General features: G+C 38.1%; 1 protein-coding gene across 3 annotated transcripts in view; it reads right to left on the bottom strand.

The window, feature by feature from the left end:
- Dennd5a (DENN domain containing 5A) overlaps positions 1–20,804 on the bottom strand; it is an 89,077-nt gene that overhangs the window by 27,261 nt on the left and 41,012 nt on the right. For all 3 annotated transcript variants that reach the window (XM_078046512.1, XM_078046513.1, XM_040284772.2), the window contains 4 exons: positions 16,371–16,558; positions 5,945–6,262; positions 4,476–4,691; positions 3,300–3,534 (listed from right to left, as the gene is read on the bottom strand). In XM_078046512.1, the coding sequence (XP_077902638.1) occupies positions 3,300–3,534; positions 4,476–4,691; positions 5,945–6,262; positions 16,371–16,558 (957 nt within the window). The remainder of the gene's footprint in view (positions 1–3,299; positions 3,535–4,475; positions 4,692–5,944; positions 6,263–16,370; positions 16,559–20,804) is intronic.

Raw genomic sequence — 20,804 nt, 5'->3', positions numbered from 1 at the left:
CACTGAAAAAGCTGCCTAAAACATCACCAGGTGAGCAAAGAAGCCAGATAATGTAACAAATAATAGAAAAAAAAAACTAGTCATGAATGAAACCAAGACAGAACTGACACAACTGTCAGAATTAGCAGAATTAGAGATATTAACAGTTACGTTAACTGTATTCAACTATGTCACAACATTGTTTAAAAATAAAAAATTACAAAGTGACCTGAGGAAACTTTTTTTTGGGAGAGAGAGGGGGGGGGAGAGGAGAGAGAAAGGAGAGAGAGAGGGGGGGGGGGGATTTTTTAATATTTATTTTTTAGTTTTCGGTGGACACAACATCTTTGTTTGTGAGGATTGAACCCCGGCCGCACGCATGCCAGGCGAGCGCGCTACTGCTTGAGCCACATCTCCAGCCCCCTGAGGAAACTTTTGAGGATAATAAGTATGTCCACCAGTTCTTGATGCAAGTGTAAGCATATGCCAGCACTTTGTGTACCAATTATATCTCAAAACTTTCAAAGAGTAAAAATTTAAAAAGCTAATAACTCTCCCAGCATTTTCTAGAGTCATGTAAGAACACCACCTCAACTTTGGCCTTGCTATGTGTTCTAGGTCCAGTCATCTTCTATTTGGGCCTTCTTCACTTCCCCTTTCCCTTTTCTCTTATTCAACAAAACTTTGAATGGATCATAAAATGAAACATTTTAAAGGATCTCCAATAAGATTTCTTTAGTTATGTTATTACCATTTTCCAATCAAACTTGTTCAAGAAGCTAAGATGTGGGATGGGATAAGATAGCTGTACCACTAGTCAAGGTTAAGGATCTGAGGCCAGTGGCAAGAAGCCTGCTCAAGCATATTTCAAGTGTGTATATCTGGTTCATACCTAAGAGTTATACCAATGACAAGGATAGACCCAGGATTTCTGGAAGCAAAGCAGATAACTGCCTAAAGCATCTCTGGGACACCCATTTTTCTGAAATAAGCCTTACAAATGAGGGTTAGTTAACTCTGCATTCCATATTCCAAAATCCACATTTTCTTTTTATTATTTTTTTAGATGTTAATGGACTTTTATTTTATTCATTTATTTATATTTGATGCTGAGAATTGAACCCAGTGCCTCACACATGTTAGGCAAGTGCTCTGCCATACCCCCAGCCCCCAAAACCCACATTCTAACAAACCCATGATACTAAATGCTCTGGTCACAACTGAGAGTAGAGTGATTCAAATCAGTATGTTGCAGTGTTCAGTGCATAACAGAAGGACTACAAAAGGGATAAGAGGGATGGGGCTGTAGCTCAGTGGCAGAGAACTTGCCCAGCATGCATGGGGCACTGGGTTCGATCTGCAGCAACACATAAAAATAAACAAATAAAATAAAAGCATTCTGTCCATCTAAACTACAAAAAAAAAATTCTTTTTAATTCAAAAAAGGGGCGAGGGGGATAAGAACTGATTGCCTCAACCCTATGGCAGATGAGTAGGGCCTCAACTGACTACAGCATCTGTCCTTACAGTGTCTAGCTATAAGCAGATGCCTCATTCTACTCTAGTGTGTCATACTCAAAATACTGTCATTTTCAATGTACCACAAAATGAAAGGGATTGGAGCCTGATTTGCACTATGATTTAGGAAATGGTATGCTAAATCCAGTTTTTAAAAAAATCTTCATTAAGCTGCTCAGGACCAAAGCCTTAGGCAGGGTTTAGTCTACTTATATGGGTAATGTGCCCTTAAGCCTTACCCAAGAGTCATCTTAAATGAAAAACCTGGGAGAGAAGCTATTCAGTAAAGACAGAAAGCTAAAAAATGTAAGGTTGAGCTAGGCATTGTGGTACATGCCTATAATCCCAGCTACTCAGGAAGGTGAGGCAAGAAGATCACAAGTTCAAAGCCAACCTTGGCAACTTAGTGAGATGCTGTCTCAAAATAAAAAGTAAAATGGACTGGGAATGTAGCTAATTGGTAGAACAATCCTGGGATCAATCCTCAGTATTATAAGAAAAGAGAAGGGAAAGGGAGGGAAGGGAGAGAGGGTAGAGGTAAGGTTGATGAAGGCAGCAAGACTTTGTTCAAAGTGTTATCACTTGTATCCTCAAAACCTAAAAACAAAACAAACAAACAACAACAATAACAACAAAAAAAAAAAAACTCAAAGCCTGGCGTATCCATTCATTTGGCAAATATTTGTTGAGCAATTAGCATATGTTAAGCATATATATGGTGGTAGTTATATGGTAAATGAATCAACAAAAATATACAAAAATACAGTAAAGAAACTGATCATCCCATAAGGAAGTAAACCTTAGAGGATAGCTGAGACTATCCTCTAAGTTGATCGAGATGCAGACTCTGTGAACAGAAAGGCATATTCAATCATTTGTGTAGTTCACAACTGTTCATATCCATGTGTGCCAGGCACAATGCTGGAGGACTAAGGTTAAGAAAATGAATAAATATGGTCTCCACACTTAAGCTGTTCCCTAATAATTATAGCACAAACAAAAAAAAGAAAGAAAGAAAAGAAAAAATAAACTATAGAGTAAAGGGAAGGACAAAGCATCAAAGGGCACAGAGGAAGAATCAACCGACACATCCTAGGGCATCACAGAAGGCTTCAGAGAGAAGGATGTAGGCTAGTTTTGTGACAAATATCAACTTCTTACTCATTCACCCCTTCTTTCTTGATTATAGAACTTCAGTATTGTCAGGGTAACATTACTCTCAGTTCAGTGTTCACTTTTACAGCCTTCCTTGCACTTAAAGGCAGTTAAAAACATGACTCTGGCCTATGACTCAAGAGAGCTTATCAAGAATTTCCAGGAAAACTTTTGTTTTCTGATGAAAGGGGGAAAACACAGCTGTTATCAACTTTTCCCTCTTGTTGGCTTGCATGTGAATATAAAAAGCCTCTTATAACCATGAGGTTATCAGCATAAATCATAAAAGCCAACATGCTAAGGAAAGCTGAATAAAATGATAGAATCTCAGTTCTGAGCAGCTGAACACACACCAGCAACCACCAATTTTGAACTTCTTGCTAATTTAAGAAAAATAACCTCCTGCTTAACCCACTGTTGATTAGGTTCTCTATCTCTTACAGCAGGACCCATTCCCAATGGACAAAAGTGTTAAAGGATGACAAGAAGATTGCTAGGCAAAAACAACAAGGAAAACAAACATTGCAGGCAATGGTAAAAACATATGCAGAGGCAGAAACAGAGGAAGAGGCGGGCTGTTTAGGAACCAAGACCTGTTGATGACATAGTCCAAGAGACTAAAATGTATAGCTCCCAGGAGGCCTTACCTGCTTCGTCCACAGTGGTACACTTCTGGTACATGGATGTTCGGAGAGTAGGCGTCCGAACATTCAACAGCCTGATCTTGTCCACCCGAGAATCAAATACCCGGAGAATAGGGTCTTTATCATCATCATCATGACACATGATTTTGTTGTCAATGAAAGATGCAAACATCTGGGTCTCCAGGAATCTTGAGAGGAAAGGCAGGTAGGGCTCAGGCTGATCTGACAAAAAAGATGCCTGGTGGGATCAAAAAGAAACAGTTATTGACAGGGAAAGAGTATGTCCGCCTTGAACTGCAAAGGCAACATGTCCAACGGATGCAGTAGGCAAATTCTTCCAGAGCTTTCCAGGTCTTTATGAAAAGCAAACTGCAAAATCTCTTCCTTTTTTTGGGGGGGTGGGATGGTACTGGGATTGAACCACGGGTGTTTACAACTGAGCTATATCCCCACCCTTATTTATTTATTTAGTCAGGGCTTGCTAAGTTGCCTCAAACCTGTGATCCTCCTGCTTCAGCCTCCTGAGTGGCTGGGATTTCAGGCAAGAATCACTGTGCCAGGCTGTCCCTGTGGCTTCTTTTTTAAAAACACTCATATTGTTACAAGTTTACTCACGTAACTTTTTGAGGCAACCAATCAATTTAAATGAACACCTTTGCCTCAAGAGTCCTTTTCTGTAGCACTGCACAGAAAGGAAGGAGGAAAAGGAAGGGGGACAAAAGTGGGGAAGAGGAGAGGAAGAAAGAGAAGGAAGAGAGAGTCCTTTGTCTGGGTATAAATCACCTGATAGTAATAATTAGCACATCTGTTTTTAAGCAACACAACCTTCTAGTTTACTAACATCTGAAGACAATAAAACTTGTTCCACCCAGTGAAATGTTGAGGAAGGAGGATTGCAAGTTCAAAGCCAGCCTCAGCAATTTAGTGAGGCCATAGGCAACTTAGACCCCGTCTCAAAATAAAATAAATAAATACATTTTAAAAAGGGCTGAAGGGCTGAGGATGCGATAGTGGTTAAGCATCCCTGAGTTCAATCCTCCTGGCTCACAAACCACCACCAAACCTCCCAAAAATCACTTGTTCCAGTAATATTGCAAAAGAAAATCTCATTTTAGGTTACTTCAAGAAGTAACTGAGTTCTCATTCTAATCACCTCTTCCCCAGCTATATTACACTCACTTTATCAAAGTTTTGCATCTGCTCCCGGTTGGTAAACCAGGACTCCTTATCCTGGCTGGGCTGAATAACAAACACTTCATAATCTGCAAACATCTGAGTAAAACGATTTGCAAAAACTTCCCGGATCTGAATGTTTAGCTGGTAAATTCTGAGTTCTTCTTCATCACACTGAACTTTAATATCCTTATTGTTGCTGGAGTCTTCACGTACTTCCAGCTACAAAAAAGAAACAACAGCTGAGTACAGATATTCTTCATTTTATTCAAAAGAAATGCAAATCTTCTATTTTTTTTCCAGTGGTTATTTACTTAGCAGCAAAAGTAAGAAGGTGAGAAAAAAATAAGGAGAAATGGGAAGAAAAAATAAAAGAAAGGGATTCTGATCAGGAGGAAAGTTAAAAAGCTCCATTTGAAGGTATCTAGCAATTCAATGAAAGTGAAGATACCATCATAAGAGAGAAATTCAGCCATATAGGAAACGGTGCTGAATATCTCAAGGGCCAAACAGAAAGGAAGGAATGTAGGAAGTAATTGAAAAAAACAGTAATAATAATAAACAGTAATACAAAGTATCAAGATTAGACTTTGGTTCTCTACCTCTTTGGATTTCTTCCCCAAGTCACTTTCTGTATGTTTTTCCCCTAAGTATTTTCCCTTTTAGAGGACAAACAAAAAAAAAACCTTTTTAATCTCCCTAATTATCTCTCTGCTTTTTAACAGGCCATTATTTTTAAAAAGAAAACATATAACTTTTACACAAATATAAGAATGGGAGAGGTAAGAAGAAGATAGGTAACAGGGCTGGGGTTTAGGTCAGTGGTGAAGGCTTGCCTAGCAGGCGTGAAGCACTGGGTTCAATCCTCTGCACCACATAAAAATAAATAAATAAACAAAAGGTATTGTGTTCATCTACAACTAAAAAAAAAAAAAGAAGATAGGTAACCAAGTACAAAAAGCTTAGTTTCACCAAGGTCAGAAAACAAAAGTTAAGTGCATCCCTGGAAAGAGCACAGGATTAGAATTCAAGAGGACCAGTTCTGGCCTCAGCTCATCTATTTGCTAGGCATTGAATCAGGCAAAACCACTTGGGCTTTCTAAAGTTTGCTTTTTTCAGCTATAAAACAATTAACACCTGACCTAAGTTCCTTAGGTTGCTGTGAAACTCATAGGGCAATGAATTTGAAAAAAGTTCTGATCATTACCACCACCATCCCTCCAATGGAGTCACTCTGCTATAGTTCTCACACAGAATTGCAGCAGGCTTTCCTTAACATGTGTTGGAGAAGCTATCCAGATTCTGATTTAAGTAGCATTTGCCAGGATCACATTTACTCTAGAGCTGAATCAGTCTTTTACTGTACACAAATATGCCTTGTGCTGAACTGGGTGCTTTATCATCCCACACCTTACTCAACAAGGACAGCATTCAAGCACAAATGAAATTTGTAAGACTTAAATTCAGCATCTTACCTTTTCTAAGCTTACCCCAGTCCTCTTGACCAAGGCTTGCAACCGGGCAATAGTTTCATTCTCCTTAAGGAGCTCATAGGAATGCAAAGGGGAACTAGCAATGTTCCCATTCCTCTTGTCAGAGACAAGCTCAGAGGCCCGGAGCCTTTTCAACTTAGAGGCACTCTCGCTGCAATGAAGGTTTCCTTCAGGGGGAATGCCAAATGCCATGAGAATCTCAGAGACTTCCTGGACAAACTCCAATTTGTTGGGAAACTGAGGCAAGTCCTCTGGTAGCTCAATAAAATGGTTATCAACGTCCACAAAGCAGAGGTTAGCCTGGAAATCAAAACAGGAGGAGTCATGCAAACAATTCCGAAAAATCAAGGAAGAAGTTTTATAAAGGATAATGAAAAGAGAGGAAAGAGGATACACCTGAAACAGGAATATATGAGAAGTTGGGGCTCAGATGAGATAGACCTGACAGTTTCTAGTTGTGAGATTTAAGGAAAGTTACTTAACCTGACTCCTTTTCCTTGGTGATAAAATGGAGATAAAATTGAAAACATTCATGTTAGAGAGTAGTGAGGATATTGTGTCACAGATATTAAGCATCTAACACAGAAATTTAACATGTAGTATATTCTTTTTAAAATATCTTTATTTTATTCATTTTATGTGGTGCTGAGGATTGAACCTAGTACCTCACATGTGCTAGGCAAGCGCACTACCACTGAGCTATAACCCCAGCCCTACATATAGTATATTCTCCTTAAACATTTGATAAATCCATGAATTCTCCAGTCAGCAAAAAGAACAACTGCAACCTAGACTTTCTAATGCCTAATGTTTGTGGCTGATCCTGATGATTCCTATGCTTTCTTCTGGCTTTAAGACTGCTCCTAGCCGCACATCTGTAATTCCAGCAGCTCAGGAGGCTGAGTCAGGAGGATTGCAAGTTCATAGTCACTCACCTATACCTCTAATGGGAACCTGCATAAGTTGTATACTTCATTCTTTTTAACTTCTTCATTCTTCTTTAATCTTTTTGAACATGTCAAAGTCTTTCCTATCTCAGGATCATTACTTAACATGGTTCCCCATTATTCCTGAAAAACATTTTCCCTATACACTGTGTTACATAGTATATACAAATGTTCAACTTTAAAGTAAGATATCTATGTTCCTAAGTGATTGCAACAATTTATATTTTTACCAGCATTCTAATGCAACCTACTGATTCAAAATCCTTTTAAAACTTGGAATCCTCACACTTTTGAAATTCTGCCAATGAAAGAAGAATAAAATGGTATTGCATGGTACATTTGATTTATACTTCCTCTGCTGATGAAATTAAGAAATGTACATTTTTGTGCAATTCCTATTCATATTTTATATCATTTCTCTACTGTGTTGCTCATCTAACCTTCTTAATGCCTTATAATTCTTTTAGATATTTTTTTGTGGGGGGGTATAACTGAGGATTGAACCCAGTGGTGCTTAGTCACTGAACCACATCTCTAGCCCTTTTTAAAATTTTGTTACAGAGTCTTACTAAGTTACTTAGGGCCTTTCTAAATTGCTGAGGCTGCCTTTGAACTCATGATCCTCATGCCTCAGCCTCTAGAGCCAGGATTACAGGAGTATGCCACCATGCCCAGTTCTTTATATTTTCTTGATGCTAACCCCTTTGTGGGTTAGATGTTATTCATATTTTCTCCTAGCTATTATCTTTAAGATATCTTTTTTCTTTAAAAGAAGATCAAATATGCCAATCTATTTTATGGGTAATGATTTCTGTATCTTGTTTACACAATGTTTCTCTATGTAGAGGTCAGAAAGGTATTCACAGACATTTTCTTCTCTGGAAGATTTAAACAAGTGCTTCTGACATTTAAGCTTTAGAATTTTTTAATATTTATTTTTTAGTTTTTGGTGGATAAACATCTTTATTTTATGTGGTGCTGAGAATCTAACCCAATGCCCCGTACATGCCAGGTGAGCGCGTTACCGCTTGAGCCACATCCCCAGCCCCATTTAAGCTTTTTTAATCCATCTGAAATTGATTTTGTTATGGCATGACGTTATGGCATGAGATAGGAGATATGAATCCTTTTTACTTTCCCCTTATTTTGTTAGTCAGCTTTTGTCACTGTGACTAAAATACGCAACAAAAACAATTTAGAGGAGGAAAGATTTATTTTGGTTCACAATTTCAGAGGATTCAGTCCATAGTTGCCTGGCTTCAAGAAAGAAAGATCATGGTAGAGGGTGAGGCAGAGGAAAACTGTTCAGCAGATGGCAGAAAAAAAATAGAGGGAGAGACAGAGAGAGAGAGAGAGAGAGGGAGGAAGGGAGGGGGAAGAGAGAGAGAAGCAGAGAGAAAAGGAAGAGAGAGGGAGAGAGAGAGAGAGAAAGAGACATGCTTATGCACCAAGAACAGATAGAGCCCCCAAGTCACACACATCCCAATCTTGTGACCTACTTTCTCCAGCCACGTCCCACCTACTTATAGTTTTCATCACCTCAACAGTAAGTCCATTTAAATTATTAATCCATCAGATGGATTAATTTACTAATGAGGTCAGAGGCCTCATGATCCAATCATTGCCTCTGAACCTTGCGCTACATTGAGGACCATGTTTTCAACATACAAACTTTTAGGGGGGCTTTCTAGATTCAAGCCATAATACACAATTTTTCTAGCATCATCATTAAGTAGTCTCTCCTTTGACATGGTATCTCCAATTGTATATCAAAATGCTGTTCTGTTGATCTGTTTATCCCCGGGCCAATAAATCATATTCTGAAAGAAGAGGCAGGAGGGTAACACGACTAAGACCAGCTTAATATAGCTATTAAAAAAACTTTCAAGCTAATTAAAACTGTATGTTTTATAGGTCCTGCATGTTTCATTCCATAAACATTTACTTAGTCAATAAATTAGTCTGCCTACCAATATACAACTAAAAAAAAAAATCTTGTCTCAAAAAATTCAAAGACTAGAAGAATCTCTTTAAGTTTCACTTTCTAGAGTTTTACAAGGACAAAACTTTGAGCCCTACCTGGTTCAAGGGTCAAATAAATACTTATTATCCAAAAATTAGCTATTTTTTATTCATTCCTTTTAATGTTTTAAAATTATAAATGTTGTCAGGCCAAGTAATCAAAAAAGATACTAAAAAATAGAATGAACTCATCTTGTCATATCACCTGCCTCACAGGTCTTATCCATACACCTATCAGAACAAGATATTGTGACCACCAGTGAGGCACACAATGCAATCATCTATCCACTTGGTTCTCTTCTCTTTGGAAGAAAAAAAGCAATTTCTCTAACAGGAAATGTAGAGGAAGCTAAAAACTAAATCCATTCAACAATGTTTAGCTGGCTTTTCTCCCATTGCTGTGAACCAAATATACAGTGTCTATAAAGAATTTTATAAACTCCAAATGATGAGTCCACATTTATAAACTCCAAATGATGAGTCCACATATCCCCTGGTCAGAGGTGGCTGAGGTTTCAAGAAAGCAGCTCAGACACATTTCAAAGATGGACTATATGAAAATAAAATAGGAACCTCCAGTAGATACCACTAGTCATCCTTCGCAAAATTGGGTTGAAAGAGGAAGGAGTAAGAAGAGAGCCAGGATCAGTGGCTCAGGAGGCTGAGGCAGGAGGATCACAAGTTCAAAGCCAGCCTCAGCAATGGTGAGGCACTGAGCAACTCAGTGAGACCCTGTCTCTAAATAAAATACAAAATAAGGCTGGGGATGTGACTCAGTGGCTGACTACCCCTGAGTTCAGTCCCCAGTACAAAAAAAAAAAAAAAAAAGAGAGAGAGAAAGAAAGCAAACAGAAAAAGAAGGTCATTTAATTTCTAAGCACATACAAGCCTCATGTTGTTTTCTCCCAACATATAGAGAAATATGGCAAACAGAAGCAACTTATAAACCAATTCCTTGGGTAACCCTTTCCTTAGCTGACAAGAGCCTCGCTCCTGCATAATAGCTCTGGGAAGAAGCAATAGCCTAAACATGTACTAAACCCCAAGTGTTCCATTTCTTTCTGTTAATCTCCTTTATTGTTGGAGGAGCCATGGGAAGACCTGGACAACCTGGGGAATTGACAATATCGATTTCCCAAATCCCATAAAAATCTCCCAAATCTCTTCCTGTGAAGGGTCACAATGCCCTTTTCTCAACCCTGAGTTTCTAACGCCAAATCACAATCAGCACCAGGCATACATAGTGGCTCACACCTATAATCCCAGCGATTTGGGAGACTGAGATACGAAAATCTCAAGTTTGAGGCCAGCCTCAGCAATTTAGCAAGGCCCTAAGCAACTTAGTGAGACCCTATCTCAAAATAAAAAATAAAAAAGTGCCGGGCATATATTTAGTGGTAAAGGGCATCTTAGTTAAATCCCTAGTACCCCCCATGAAAAACAAAACAAAACAAAACATAGCCAGCTTCTCCCAATAGTCTATCCTTATGTCTGAAGGGAAGTTCACCATACGGATTACTGGAGGTAAGCTATTTAAGAAGTATTCTAAGAAAGGGCAAGAAATAAAAACCAAGACAGAATACTAATATCTAATATTTACTCTAATATCCTCTGCTTATTTCCCTGACATGGCTGTGGATGAAATAACTCCTTCCTAGATTAAGACAATGGAGCATCAAATAGAAACACAGGGCTGGGGATGTGGTTCAAGCGGTAGCGCGCTGGCCTGGCATGCATGCGGCCCGGGTTCTATCCTCAGCACCACATACAAACAAAGCTGTTGTGTCCGCCGAAAACTAAAAAATAAATATTAAAAGTTCTCTCTCTCAAAAAGAAAATATTCTTAAAAAAAAAACAAAGAGAAGCACAGAACAAAGGATGCTTCCTCACAAAAACAGCTCAACACTTTCACTTGCTCGGGGTCAGTTGAGTGCTATGTGTTAGTGAAAAGGGCCGAGGGGGGGGGTGCTTTTTTTCATACTTCTGATGTGCAAAGATGGGGCAGCAACTGATTAATTATTTTTTTAAAAAAATATAATTTTTTAATATCTTTATTTTATTTACTTATTTTTATATAGTGCTGAAGATTGAACCCAAGGCTATCGCACGTGCTAGGCAAGCGCTCTACTCCTGAGCCAGGACCCCAGCCCCCACAACTGATGAATTCTGGTCTGCGGGGCTAGGAAATGTACACTCTTCATCCCTCTGGAGGAAGTCCCTTTTAGAAAACAAGTTTGTCCTACCTTGCTACCTTGATGATGGACCCTGTCACAAGCCCAGGTGAAATCCTGAATCCTGTCTCAAAGCAGAGTCTAAAGATCCACATGGTTTACTCTAAGTTGCTAAAGCTGGCTTTGAATTTGTGATCCTCCTGCCTAAGTCTCTTGAGTAACTGGGATTGCAGATGTGTAGCATTACATCTGGCTAAGATACCACACAGTTTAAGGATGTCCACCAACTGAGTACAGTGACACACAGCTGTAATTCCAGAGACTTGGGAGGCTGAGGCAAGATGACTGTAAGTTCAAAGCCAGTCTCAGCAACTTAGCAAGACCTTGCCTCAAAATAAAAAGGACCAGGGATGTGGCTCAGTGGCTAAGCACTCCTGGGTTCAATCCCCAGTATAAGAAAAAAGAAAAAAAAGGATGTCCAGCAAATGCTGAAATTAGTTATCTCTGGGTAATAAAATTTGAAATAATTTTATTTTATTGTTGACTTTTTTACCATAAACATGTTATCATTTCCGAGATACCTCAAAATTGTATATCAAAGATACTATCATTCTCCCTTCATTATTGTGACCTTATAGTGTTTCTCTCCTTTAGAAAGCCAGTTCTCTTCTCCCTGGTCTAGGATTTTCCATAGGGACTACACAGATTCAAATATCCCAGAGGTTGGTTATCTACTAAAAATCAAAGTAAAAAGTATCTGGATATTAACTGTCAGAGGGAAAATCTGGGTGAAATGGAACTCCAAGACCCTAGAACTGCTTATGAAGCACACACTGGTATTCTATCATCCAAATGTCAGCAATCCACAGGGAGAGACCGAAAGCTCATGTAACAAAGGCTATAGTAGTGATGGGGAATGCTGCAAAAATAGTCAAACAGTCCCTTTAAGAAAACTGCTGGTCTCCAAGCACCCTCTTCATATTTCCACATATATGAAGCACACAAAGACCAATGTTGAAAGATCCTAGGAGGGAACAGAACTTGCTCCAAGCCAGGCATGGTGGTACATACCTGTAATCCCAGTAGCTCGGGACAGTGCTAAGGCAGGAGGAGGGCAATTTCAAAGCCATCCTCAGCAACTTAGCAAGGCCCTAAAGCAACTCATTGAGACCCTGTCTCTAAATAAAATTCAAAAAATGGCTAGTGATGTGGCTCAGTGGTTAAGTGCCCCTGGGTTCAATCCCCAGTACCAAAACAAAATAAAAAACTTGCTCCAAGTATACTGAGAAATTTGCCTTCTTGATTAATAACCTATTTATCAGATTATGCATGTAACATCCCTCCTTGAACTTCAACTTTCAATCATTTGTTATTATTCCTTATTCTGACTTTCACAAAATCAGAAAATTAAATAAATTAGAAGTAGATATCAATGTTAAATATACATTTGCTTAGAAATAAGCCAATCCCAAAGAACCAAAGGCTAAATGTTTTCTGATATGTGGATGCTAAGTCACAATAAGATGGGGGTGGGATGGAGATATTTTGGACTAGACAGAGGGGAGTGAAGGCAGGGGAGGGGGCATGGGGGAGAAATGATAGTACAATGAACTGGACATTATTACCCTATGTGCATACATGATTACATGACCTGTGTAACTCTACATCATGTAAAACCACATGAATGAGAAGTTATACTCCATGTATGTATGATGTGCCAAAACACATTCTACTTTCATGTATAACTAATTTTTAAAAATTTAAAAATATAAAAATTTTTTTAAAAAAACATACATTTGCTTAAAGCAAAAACTAAAAAGTTCTCTTTCTCCAGTCTTTGATATTATTCTTCATGAACATTATGGATACAGTAGACAAGTACACAAAAAATCCAGTATCTCAAGTCAATAGTTTTCTCCATCATTTAGATCTTTTATTCCTTTAATTAATTTTGTTCTACCCCAAAGAACACAAACCTCTGAGGAGTGAGTCAAAGGAGAAAAAGGAATGGAAATATTTTTTTTTTGTAGCTATAGATGTACAGCATGCCTTTATTTGTTTATTTTATTTAAGTATATTTCTTTTAGTTGTAGTTGGACACAATATCTATATTTTATTTTTATGTGGTGCTGAGGATAGAACCCAGGGCCTTGTACATGCCAGGCGAGTGCTCTACCGCTGAGCCACAACCACAGCCCTTATTTGTTTATTTTTATGTGGTGCTGAGGATCAAACCCAGTGTCTCCCACATGCAAGGCACTCTTCCACTGAGCTACAGCCCCATCCAAGAAGACATTTTAATTCTAAACCAAAGAAAAGAGGAAAAGGAGCAAAAAGATGCATTTGTTTTAAAGTATCACAGATATGGTCTAATTATCAGGGCATTAATCAAAGATGATACCCAGATGCCCAATTAAGTTTTGTCCCTAAGCAATTTCTGAGAATATTCTCTTGTTTAGAGGTCTCCCTACTCATATTCCACACATATACATGTATTTTTTTAAATCATCCTCCTCTCCAAAAAAAAGTATTTAGAATTTACTGGGGATACAATTCAATGGTAGAGTGCCTGCCTACCATGTGCAAAGCCCTGGGTTTAATCCCCAGCATGGGAGAAAAAGAACTGGTGGAGGGAGGAAACAAGAGTTATATATACTCCAAAGTCTTCTTCCCAGGCCTGCCTTTTTTTTTAAAAAAAAAAATTCTTTTTCCCCATATTTTTTATTGATACATTATAATCATACATAATAGTGGGATTCCTTGGCACATATCTGTATATGCACATGACATAACAATATAATTTGGTCACTATATTTCCCAGTATTTACCCTTTCCCTCCCTTCCTTCTTCCCCCCTGGTACCTTTATTCTACTCTACTGGTCTCCCTTGTATTTTCATGAGATTCCCCTGACCACCTTTTCTCTTTTCCTCTTTACCTTCAACATATGAGAGAAAACACATGACCCTTTGGCTTATCTTCCTTAACATAAGGCTCTCAGGTTCCATCCATTGTCCTGCAAGTGACTCAACTTCTTTCCTTTTTTTTTTTTTTTCTTTTCTTTGGTACCAGGGATTGAATCAAGGGGCACTTAACCACTGAGCCATATCCTCAGCCCTTTTTGTTTTGTATTTAGAGACAGGATCTTGCTAAGTTGTATAGGGCCTCACTATATTGCTGAGGCTGGCTTTGAATTTATGATCCTCCTGCCTCAGTCTCCTAAGCCACTGGAATTATAAGTATGAGCCACTACATCTGTTTCATTCTTCTTTTATAGCTAAATAAAACTACACTGTGTATATATACCACAATTTCTTTTTTTAATATTTATTTATTTATGTATCTTTAGTTTTTAAAAAAATTTTTTTTAGTTGTTGATAGGCCTTTATTTATTTATTTTTACATGGTGCTGAGAATCGAACCCAGTTGCTTTTCATATGCCAGGCAAGTGCGCTACTACTAAGCCACAATCCCAGCCCCTATCTTTAGTTTTTTAGGTGGATACATTAGTTTGTTTTTATGTGATGCCGAGGATCAAACCAGTGCCTCATGCATGCTAGGTGAGCACTTTACCACTGAGCCACCACTCCAGCACCCACAATCTTTATCCATTCATTCACTGACAAATACCTAGGCTTGTTCTATAGTTTGACTATTGTGAATTGTGCTGCTGTAAACATAGGTGTGCATGTATTGCTACAGTATAATGACTTTAATTTTTTAGGATAAACACTGAGAAGGGGTATAGCTAGATCGTATGGTGATCCACTTCTAGTCTTTTGAGAAACTTTGACTTCCATAGTGGTGGTACTAATTTACAATCTTACCAAAAGTGTAAAAGTATTCCTTTTTTCCCCACATCCTCTCCAGCATTTATTATTGTTTGTATACTTTATGATTGCAATTCTGACTGGAATGAGATAAAAATCTCATTTGAATTTTGATTTGCATTTCTCTAATTGCTAAAGATGTTAAATACAGCTTCTTAACAGCCATAAAATATGAAAAAGTTGACCAGTTCTACTGGTAACTCCAAGACAATGAAAAATAGAGCAAGCTTCTTTCTTTCTTTTTTTTTTTTTTTTTTGGTATAAGGGGACAAATAGTCAAGACTAGTATCACTGATGCTGGGGATCAAACCTAGGGCCTGCTCCATGCTAGGCAAGTGCTTTACCACTGAGTCACATCTCCTGCTTCCAGATAATCTTTTCTAAACATGCTTAAATCTATTTTAAAATGAAGTAGGAAACAGAAGCAAGAGAGGAAAAGTATTTCCTCAAGCTTTCCTCGTATTGAACTAAGAAATTTTCAAAACAGGCTCAGGACCATAAGAAACACTATGATCAAGATCAAATTCTATAGACCAACTATGGCCTATAAAAGAAAGCCATTGACTTATCAATATGCATCTATTTTCTAAGGTAGTTATTAAATTATATGGGATTTGTTTAAAATTATAGGAAGTAAAAGGTAAAATTCAGCGTAACATATGAGAACAATTGAAGCTGGCTTTGAGAACACAGGGATTCACTGTGATATTCTTTTGTGTATTCTAGCTATAGAATTTTACATAATAAAACGTGTCTCTAATAAATGTTTTAAAAGTATGTAAAACATCCTGGGTTTGTAAGGGCTCACCGTTAGTCAGTAGTCTGGGGTAGGAAATCCCAATCTGTTTCATTAATTTAGCAATTTTGCTAGACTCTGTTCCAAATTAAAAAATAAAAAGGGCAGAGGATATATCTCAGAAGTAAAGCACCCCTGGGTTCAATAACCATACTAATAGGAAAAAATATATAAAGTACCATGTTTGAAAAAAAATGTGTATGATGCTGGGTGAGTAGCACGTCTCTAATCCCAGCAATTTTGGAGGCTAACGAAGAAGGACTGAAAGTTTAAGGCCAGCCTCAGAAATTTAGCAAGACCCTCAGCAACTAGCAAGACCCTGTCTCAAAATTAAAAAAATAAAAGGACTAGGGATGTAGCTCAGTGGTAAAGTGCCCTTAGGTTCCATCCCCAATACAAAAAAAAAAAAAGAAAAAGCATATTAAAAAGACAATTTAAAAAAAGAGATTATAATATCAGGTAATAAAAGATAGTAAAGTATCTCTGGAATAAGTTGAGCTAAATGTCTATTATTTGTACTTTTTTCCTGAAAAGGTATTCATGTCCCCCAAAATAAAATAAATTTGGTGACACCATGATGGGCTCATCCCAAAGCCTCTGTCCACCCAGTCCTAGATCAGAGGCACCAAAACTCAGGCTCTCACCTCCTGAGGCAGTTCCAGCTTTGACCGGTCATCCAGGCCATTGGAATGCAAGCCCATCAGGTATGGAACAGGAGCATCTAAGAAATGCAGGAGAGAAGCCGGGAGAATAGGGACATAGACATGCTGCCACTGGAAAGGAAACATGAGAGCTGTAATCGTCTCCGCCACAGTCATCAGTCTCTGGTAATCTGGGTCAAAAAAAAAAAAAAGAAAGAAAGAAAGAAACACACACAAATCAGTCAAAAATGAGGTACTTGCTTTTCAAATAGTAACTTAAAACCTTCAAAGCAATTTCACATTACAAAGGATCAGGATAAACTTCAGAAAGGACATGCTCAGTATGACTATTTTGTAGGTGTCAAAGATAACTTAGAGATTCCTACACACACACACACACACACACACACACACACACACACACACAGGTCCAACTAATAAGAAAATTTAATATGGAAATAAAGAAAAATAATAAATAGCACCTTGATTCAGTACGACCCCCTTCCCACACACAGGCCCAGCTAGTAATAAAATTTAGTATGGAAATAAACAGAAATAATAAATAGCACCTTGCTCCAGATACTACCCCAGATATGTTACATGCATACGCTTAAGTACAAACGAATGAGATTAAAAAAAAAAAAAAAAAGCAATAGTAGTCGGGATCTTCACTCAGCATGGAAGCCAAAACAGTCTCAGTAATAAAGCTTTGAAAGCTGTCTATAACCTTGCTCCTGGGTAATCAAAGTAGAGTATGACCTGTAAATAACTTTTAATTACCATGATAAATATTTTTTTGGTCTTGATCTCCAGTTCTTCACAAACCCCTGAAAACTTTATATGTTGAGATGACCAGAGGTGGCTGGGATGGGGAAAGCAGGGAGTCACCTGGATAGCATCAGGATGGGTGCTGGTCACCAGAAAAGCCAAGGCTGGGAATTTCATCTCAACCCCAATCTTATGAGAAAGGGGAGGAATTGAAGATTTAAGTTCATCACCAGTGAGCAAATGTTTCATCAATCAGGCCTACATAGTAATAAAACCTTCATGAAAGATAGTTCAAAGATCTGGTGGCAAACATATTGAGGTGCTGGGAGGTAACACACTGGGAAAAGGCATGGAGGCTATATGCCCCTACCCCCTACACCTTTCTTTATATATCTCTTCTATTTAGCTGTTCCTGAGTTGTATCATTACTCATAATAAATAAAAACCCAAAAAAAGTAAACCACTTCCCTGGGTTTAGTGAGCCATCTGGCAAATTATCAAATACATATAGAGGGCAGTGGGAACCTCCCAAATGTATAGCCTACAGGTCAAAAGTACAGATGGCCCTGACTTGCCACTGGTGGGGGTAGTCTTGTAGTCTTACAAGACTGGGCCTTTACGTATGGGGTCTGTGATAACTTCAAGCAGTATCAGAATTTAATTAAACTGTTATATCTAAAAAGCTGGAGAATTGATTAGTATGAGGAAAACCCTCTTATATTTGGTATCAATAGTATTTTGAGTAGAAACATACCAAATAAGTAATTCAAATAAATAGAAATCAATGACTTAAAATTCTTTATTTAAAACATTTTTGAGGGGCTGAGGATATAGCTCAGTTGATAGAGTACTTGCCTTGCATGCACAAGGCCCTGGGTGCAATCCCCAGCACCACCACCAAAAAAAAAAAAACATTTTAAGTCAGGCCCAGCAGCACACACCTATAATATCAGCTACTCAGAAGGCTGAAGCAGAAGGATACAAGACCAGCCTGGGCAGTTTAGAGAAACTGTCTCAAAACAAAATTAGTGGTAGTCAGTGGTAGAGCACTTGCATATGCATGTGCATGTGCAAGACCTCAGTTCATCCCCAGTACCACCAAAAAAGGAGGGGAAAAAAGACAAATATGTTTTGAGTACACTGCAGGAAACTACCTATATGCTTCTTTGGGGAAACTAAAGCAATTGACAGATCAGTGATATAACCAATCAATGAGTAAAACTGAGCTCAGAGATCCTAGTACTGTGTGCCTATAGTCCCAGCCAAGGATGCTGATGCAGTAAGATTACTTGAGTCCATGAACAAAAAAGTGAAACCAATTTCAAAAAAGATAAGGAGCTAAGGTAGAGAACTTGTGGGAGGCCCTGAATTCAATCCCCAGTACCACAAAAATCTATTTAGTGAGAAGGGCTGCTCCCCAATAATCTTATCTACCCAAGAGCAAACATCTTAAGAATCTTAAATATATCAATTTATTTTAAAATTCAAAATTAAGGGGCTAGGGTTGTGGCTCAATGGTAATTCAAATAAATAGGAATCAGTGACATGGCTTGCATGTGTGAGGCATTGGGTTCAACTCTCAGCACCAAATATGAATAAGTGAATAAAATAAAGATCCATCAATGTCTAAAAAAATACTTTTAAAAATTCAAAATTAAGATATTTCAAAAGAATGCAAAGGCATGAGAGAAAACCTTCAACTGATATTTAAATCCACTTCCACTATACCTTATACACTGAGTCTTGAACACATATCCTAAATAAATATCCCACAGAATAATTCCCTTCTTTCAGTGTACATATGCACAATTTCTAGATTAAAAAACAAGAAGTAATTTTAATTACAAAAAGCTTCTTCCTTCCCTCACCAAGTCGGTAAAACAGGTAATAGTGCTTTATGTGGCTGGCATTCCTAACATTTCTGCTTAGGGACAGTAACTTCTCACAGTGCACCAACAGAGTACGACAGTTCCTGAAATGCCATTGTTGTGAGACTTCCTGGACACTGGATATTCTATTCAGTACAGAAGTGCAGGATCTGAGAACATCTACTCCATAACCACAAATCAGGGAAGACTAGAATTTAAAGAGAAGGGCTTTTCTCTGTTCCATAAAAGCAAGTTTAATAGTATAGAAATCTTGTTCTAGTTTTCCTCCTACCCTTCAGGATGACTGTAATCTAGTATTTGAAACTCAGACCACTCGTTTCTGGTAGGGTGGATAATTTTATTTGCTTCAGACTGAAATCTCTGAAGATGCTCTTTGAAATTCTTATGATGCATTTGGCTGTGGCAATCTCAGAAATAAAATCCTTTTGGGAGTAAAAGATAATACTCCCTCCCTTTCAAGGCTAACCTCATTCCCTTCATGTAAAGTTTGGTTTAACAGATTACAAGAAATTTCAAATTTTCTGGCCTTTTTGGTCTAGTTGTGGGGTTTTTTTCTCTACTTTTTTTTTTTTTTTTTAAGCAAAATGCCGCCTTCAAGGATAGCTTAATAAATAATGCCTCAGGGATCCAAAAATCTGTGGCATCTACACTAGGAAGCTGAGACTACCAAGAGTTATAAACAAAAGCCTATTTCTTTTCTTTCCTTTTTTTTTTTGGTACTGAGAATTGAACACAGGGTCACTCAACCATTGAGTCACAGTCCTATTTTGTATTTTATTTAGACTCAGGGTCTCACCTAGTTGCTTAGCACCTCGCTGTTGCTGAGGCTGGCTTTGAACCTGTGATCCTCCTGCCTCAGGCCCCCTAGCCACTGGGATTACTGTGCCCGATGCAAAAGCCTATTTCTGTATACCAGTCGAAACAATAAAATCCATACATTCTTTGCCATTGCCCTTCTCTGTGCCCACCAGTCCAATAAGGTGAAACCAATAAATAGGAAGCAGCTCAAGGTCAGCTTCATCCAAAGGGTTTCAGCCAATCAAAATCCACTATAGACAGGAGCTCCAGGTAACTGTCTAGATTCTCTCACAGGTCCCGTCTCATCATGTTGTAATAAGGAATTACTTTTAATAAAAGGTGATAACGCAAAGTATATTGGGATCACAACCACCATTATAGTGGTAAGAAAGGAAGAATCAGCACATTTTTGTGACACATGCAGAGAATGACATAAGACTTAGGATCACTCTACAAATAAGCCTCCTTAGCAAACTACAGGGCAACTCCTGCATATTACTAACTGAATCATAATCATGAGTTTATGAACTGCCCTTGCATACAGACACTTCCATTAAAATTATACAAACCAGGGACTGGGATTGTAGCTCAGTAGTACAGCACTTGCCTAACATGTATGAGACATTGGGTTTAATCCTCAGAACCACTTGTAAATACATAAATTAATTAATTAAATAAACGTCCACTGACAACTTAAAAAAATTTTTTTAAATTGTACAAAATGTTTCACACAACACTCTGCTCTCAGAAAAACAACCTAATCTGTATATACTAATGCAAGAAGCAAGGTACAAAACAATTAATACGCTCCCATTTGCATTGTTTTTAGAAAGTGTAAATGTTGTGGGCGCATGACTATCTGGAAGGAAACAAGAAACTGTAGCAACCTATAGGAGGGAGAATCTGAGGGCAGAGGTAAAAGTTTCATACTTTACACCCTTCTGCAAAGCTTTAAATTTCTACCATATAACTGAAATACTTC

Source organism: Ictidomys tridecemlineatus, chromosome 4, assembly GCF_052094955.1.
Source record: "Ictidomys tridecemlineatus isolate mIctTri1 chromosome 4, mIctTri1.hap1, whole genome shotgun sequence".
Classification (NCBI taxonomy): Eukaryota; Metazoa; Chordata; class Mammalia; order Rodentia; family Sciuridae; genus Ictidomys; species Ictidomys tridecemlineatus.
The sequence above is the reverse complement of the archived record's forward strand: the minus strand, read 5'-3'. Positions and strand labels throughout refer to the sequence as shown.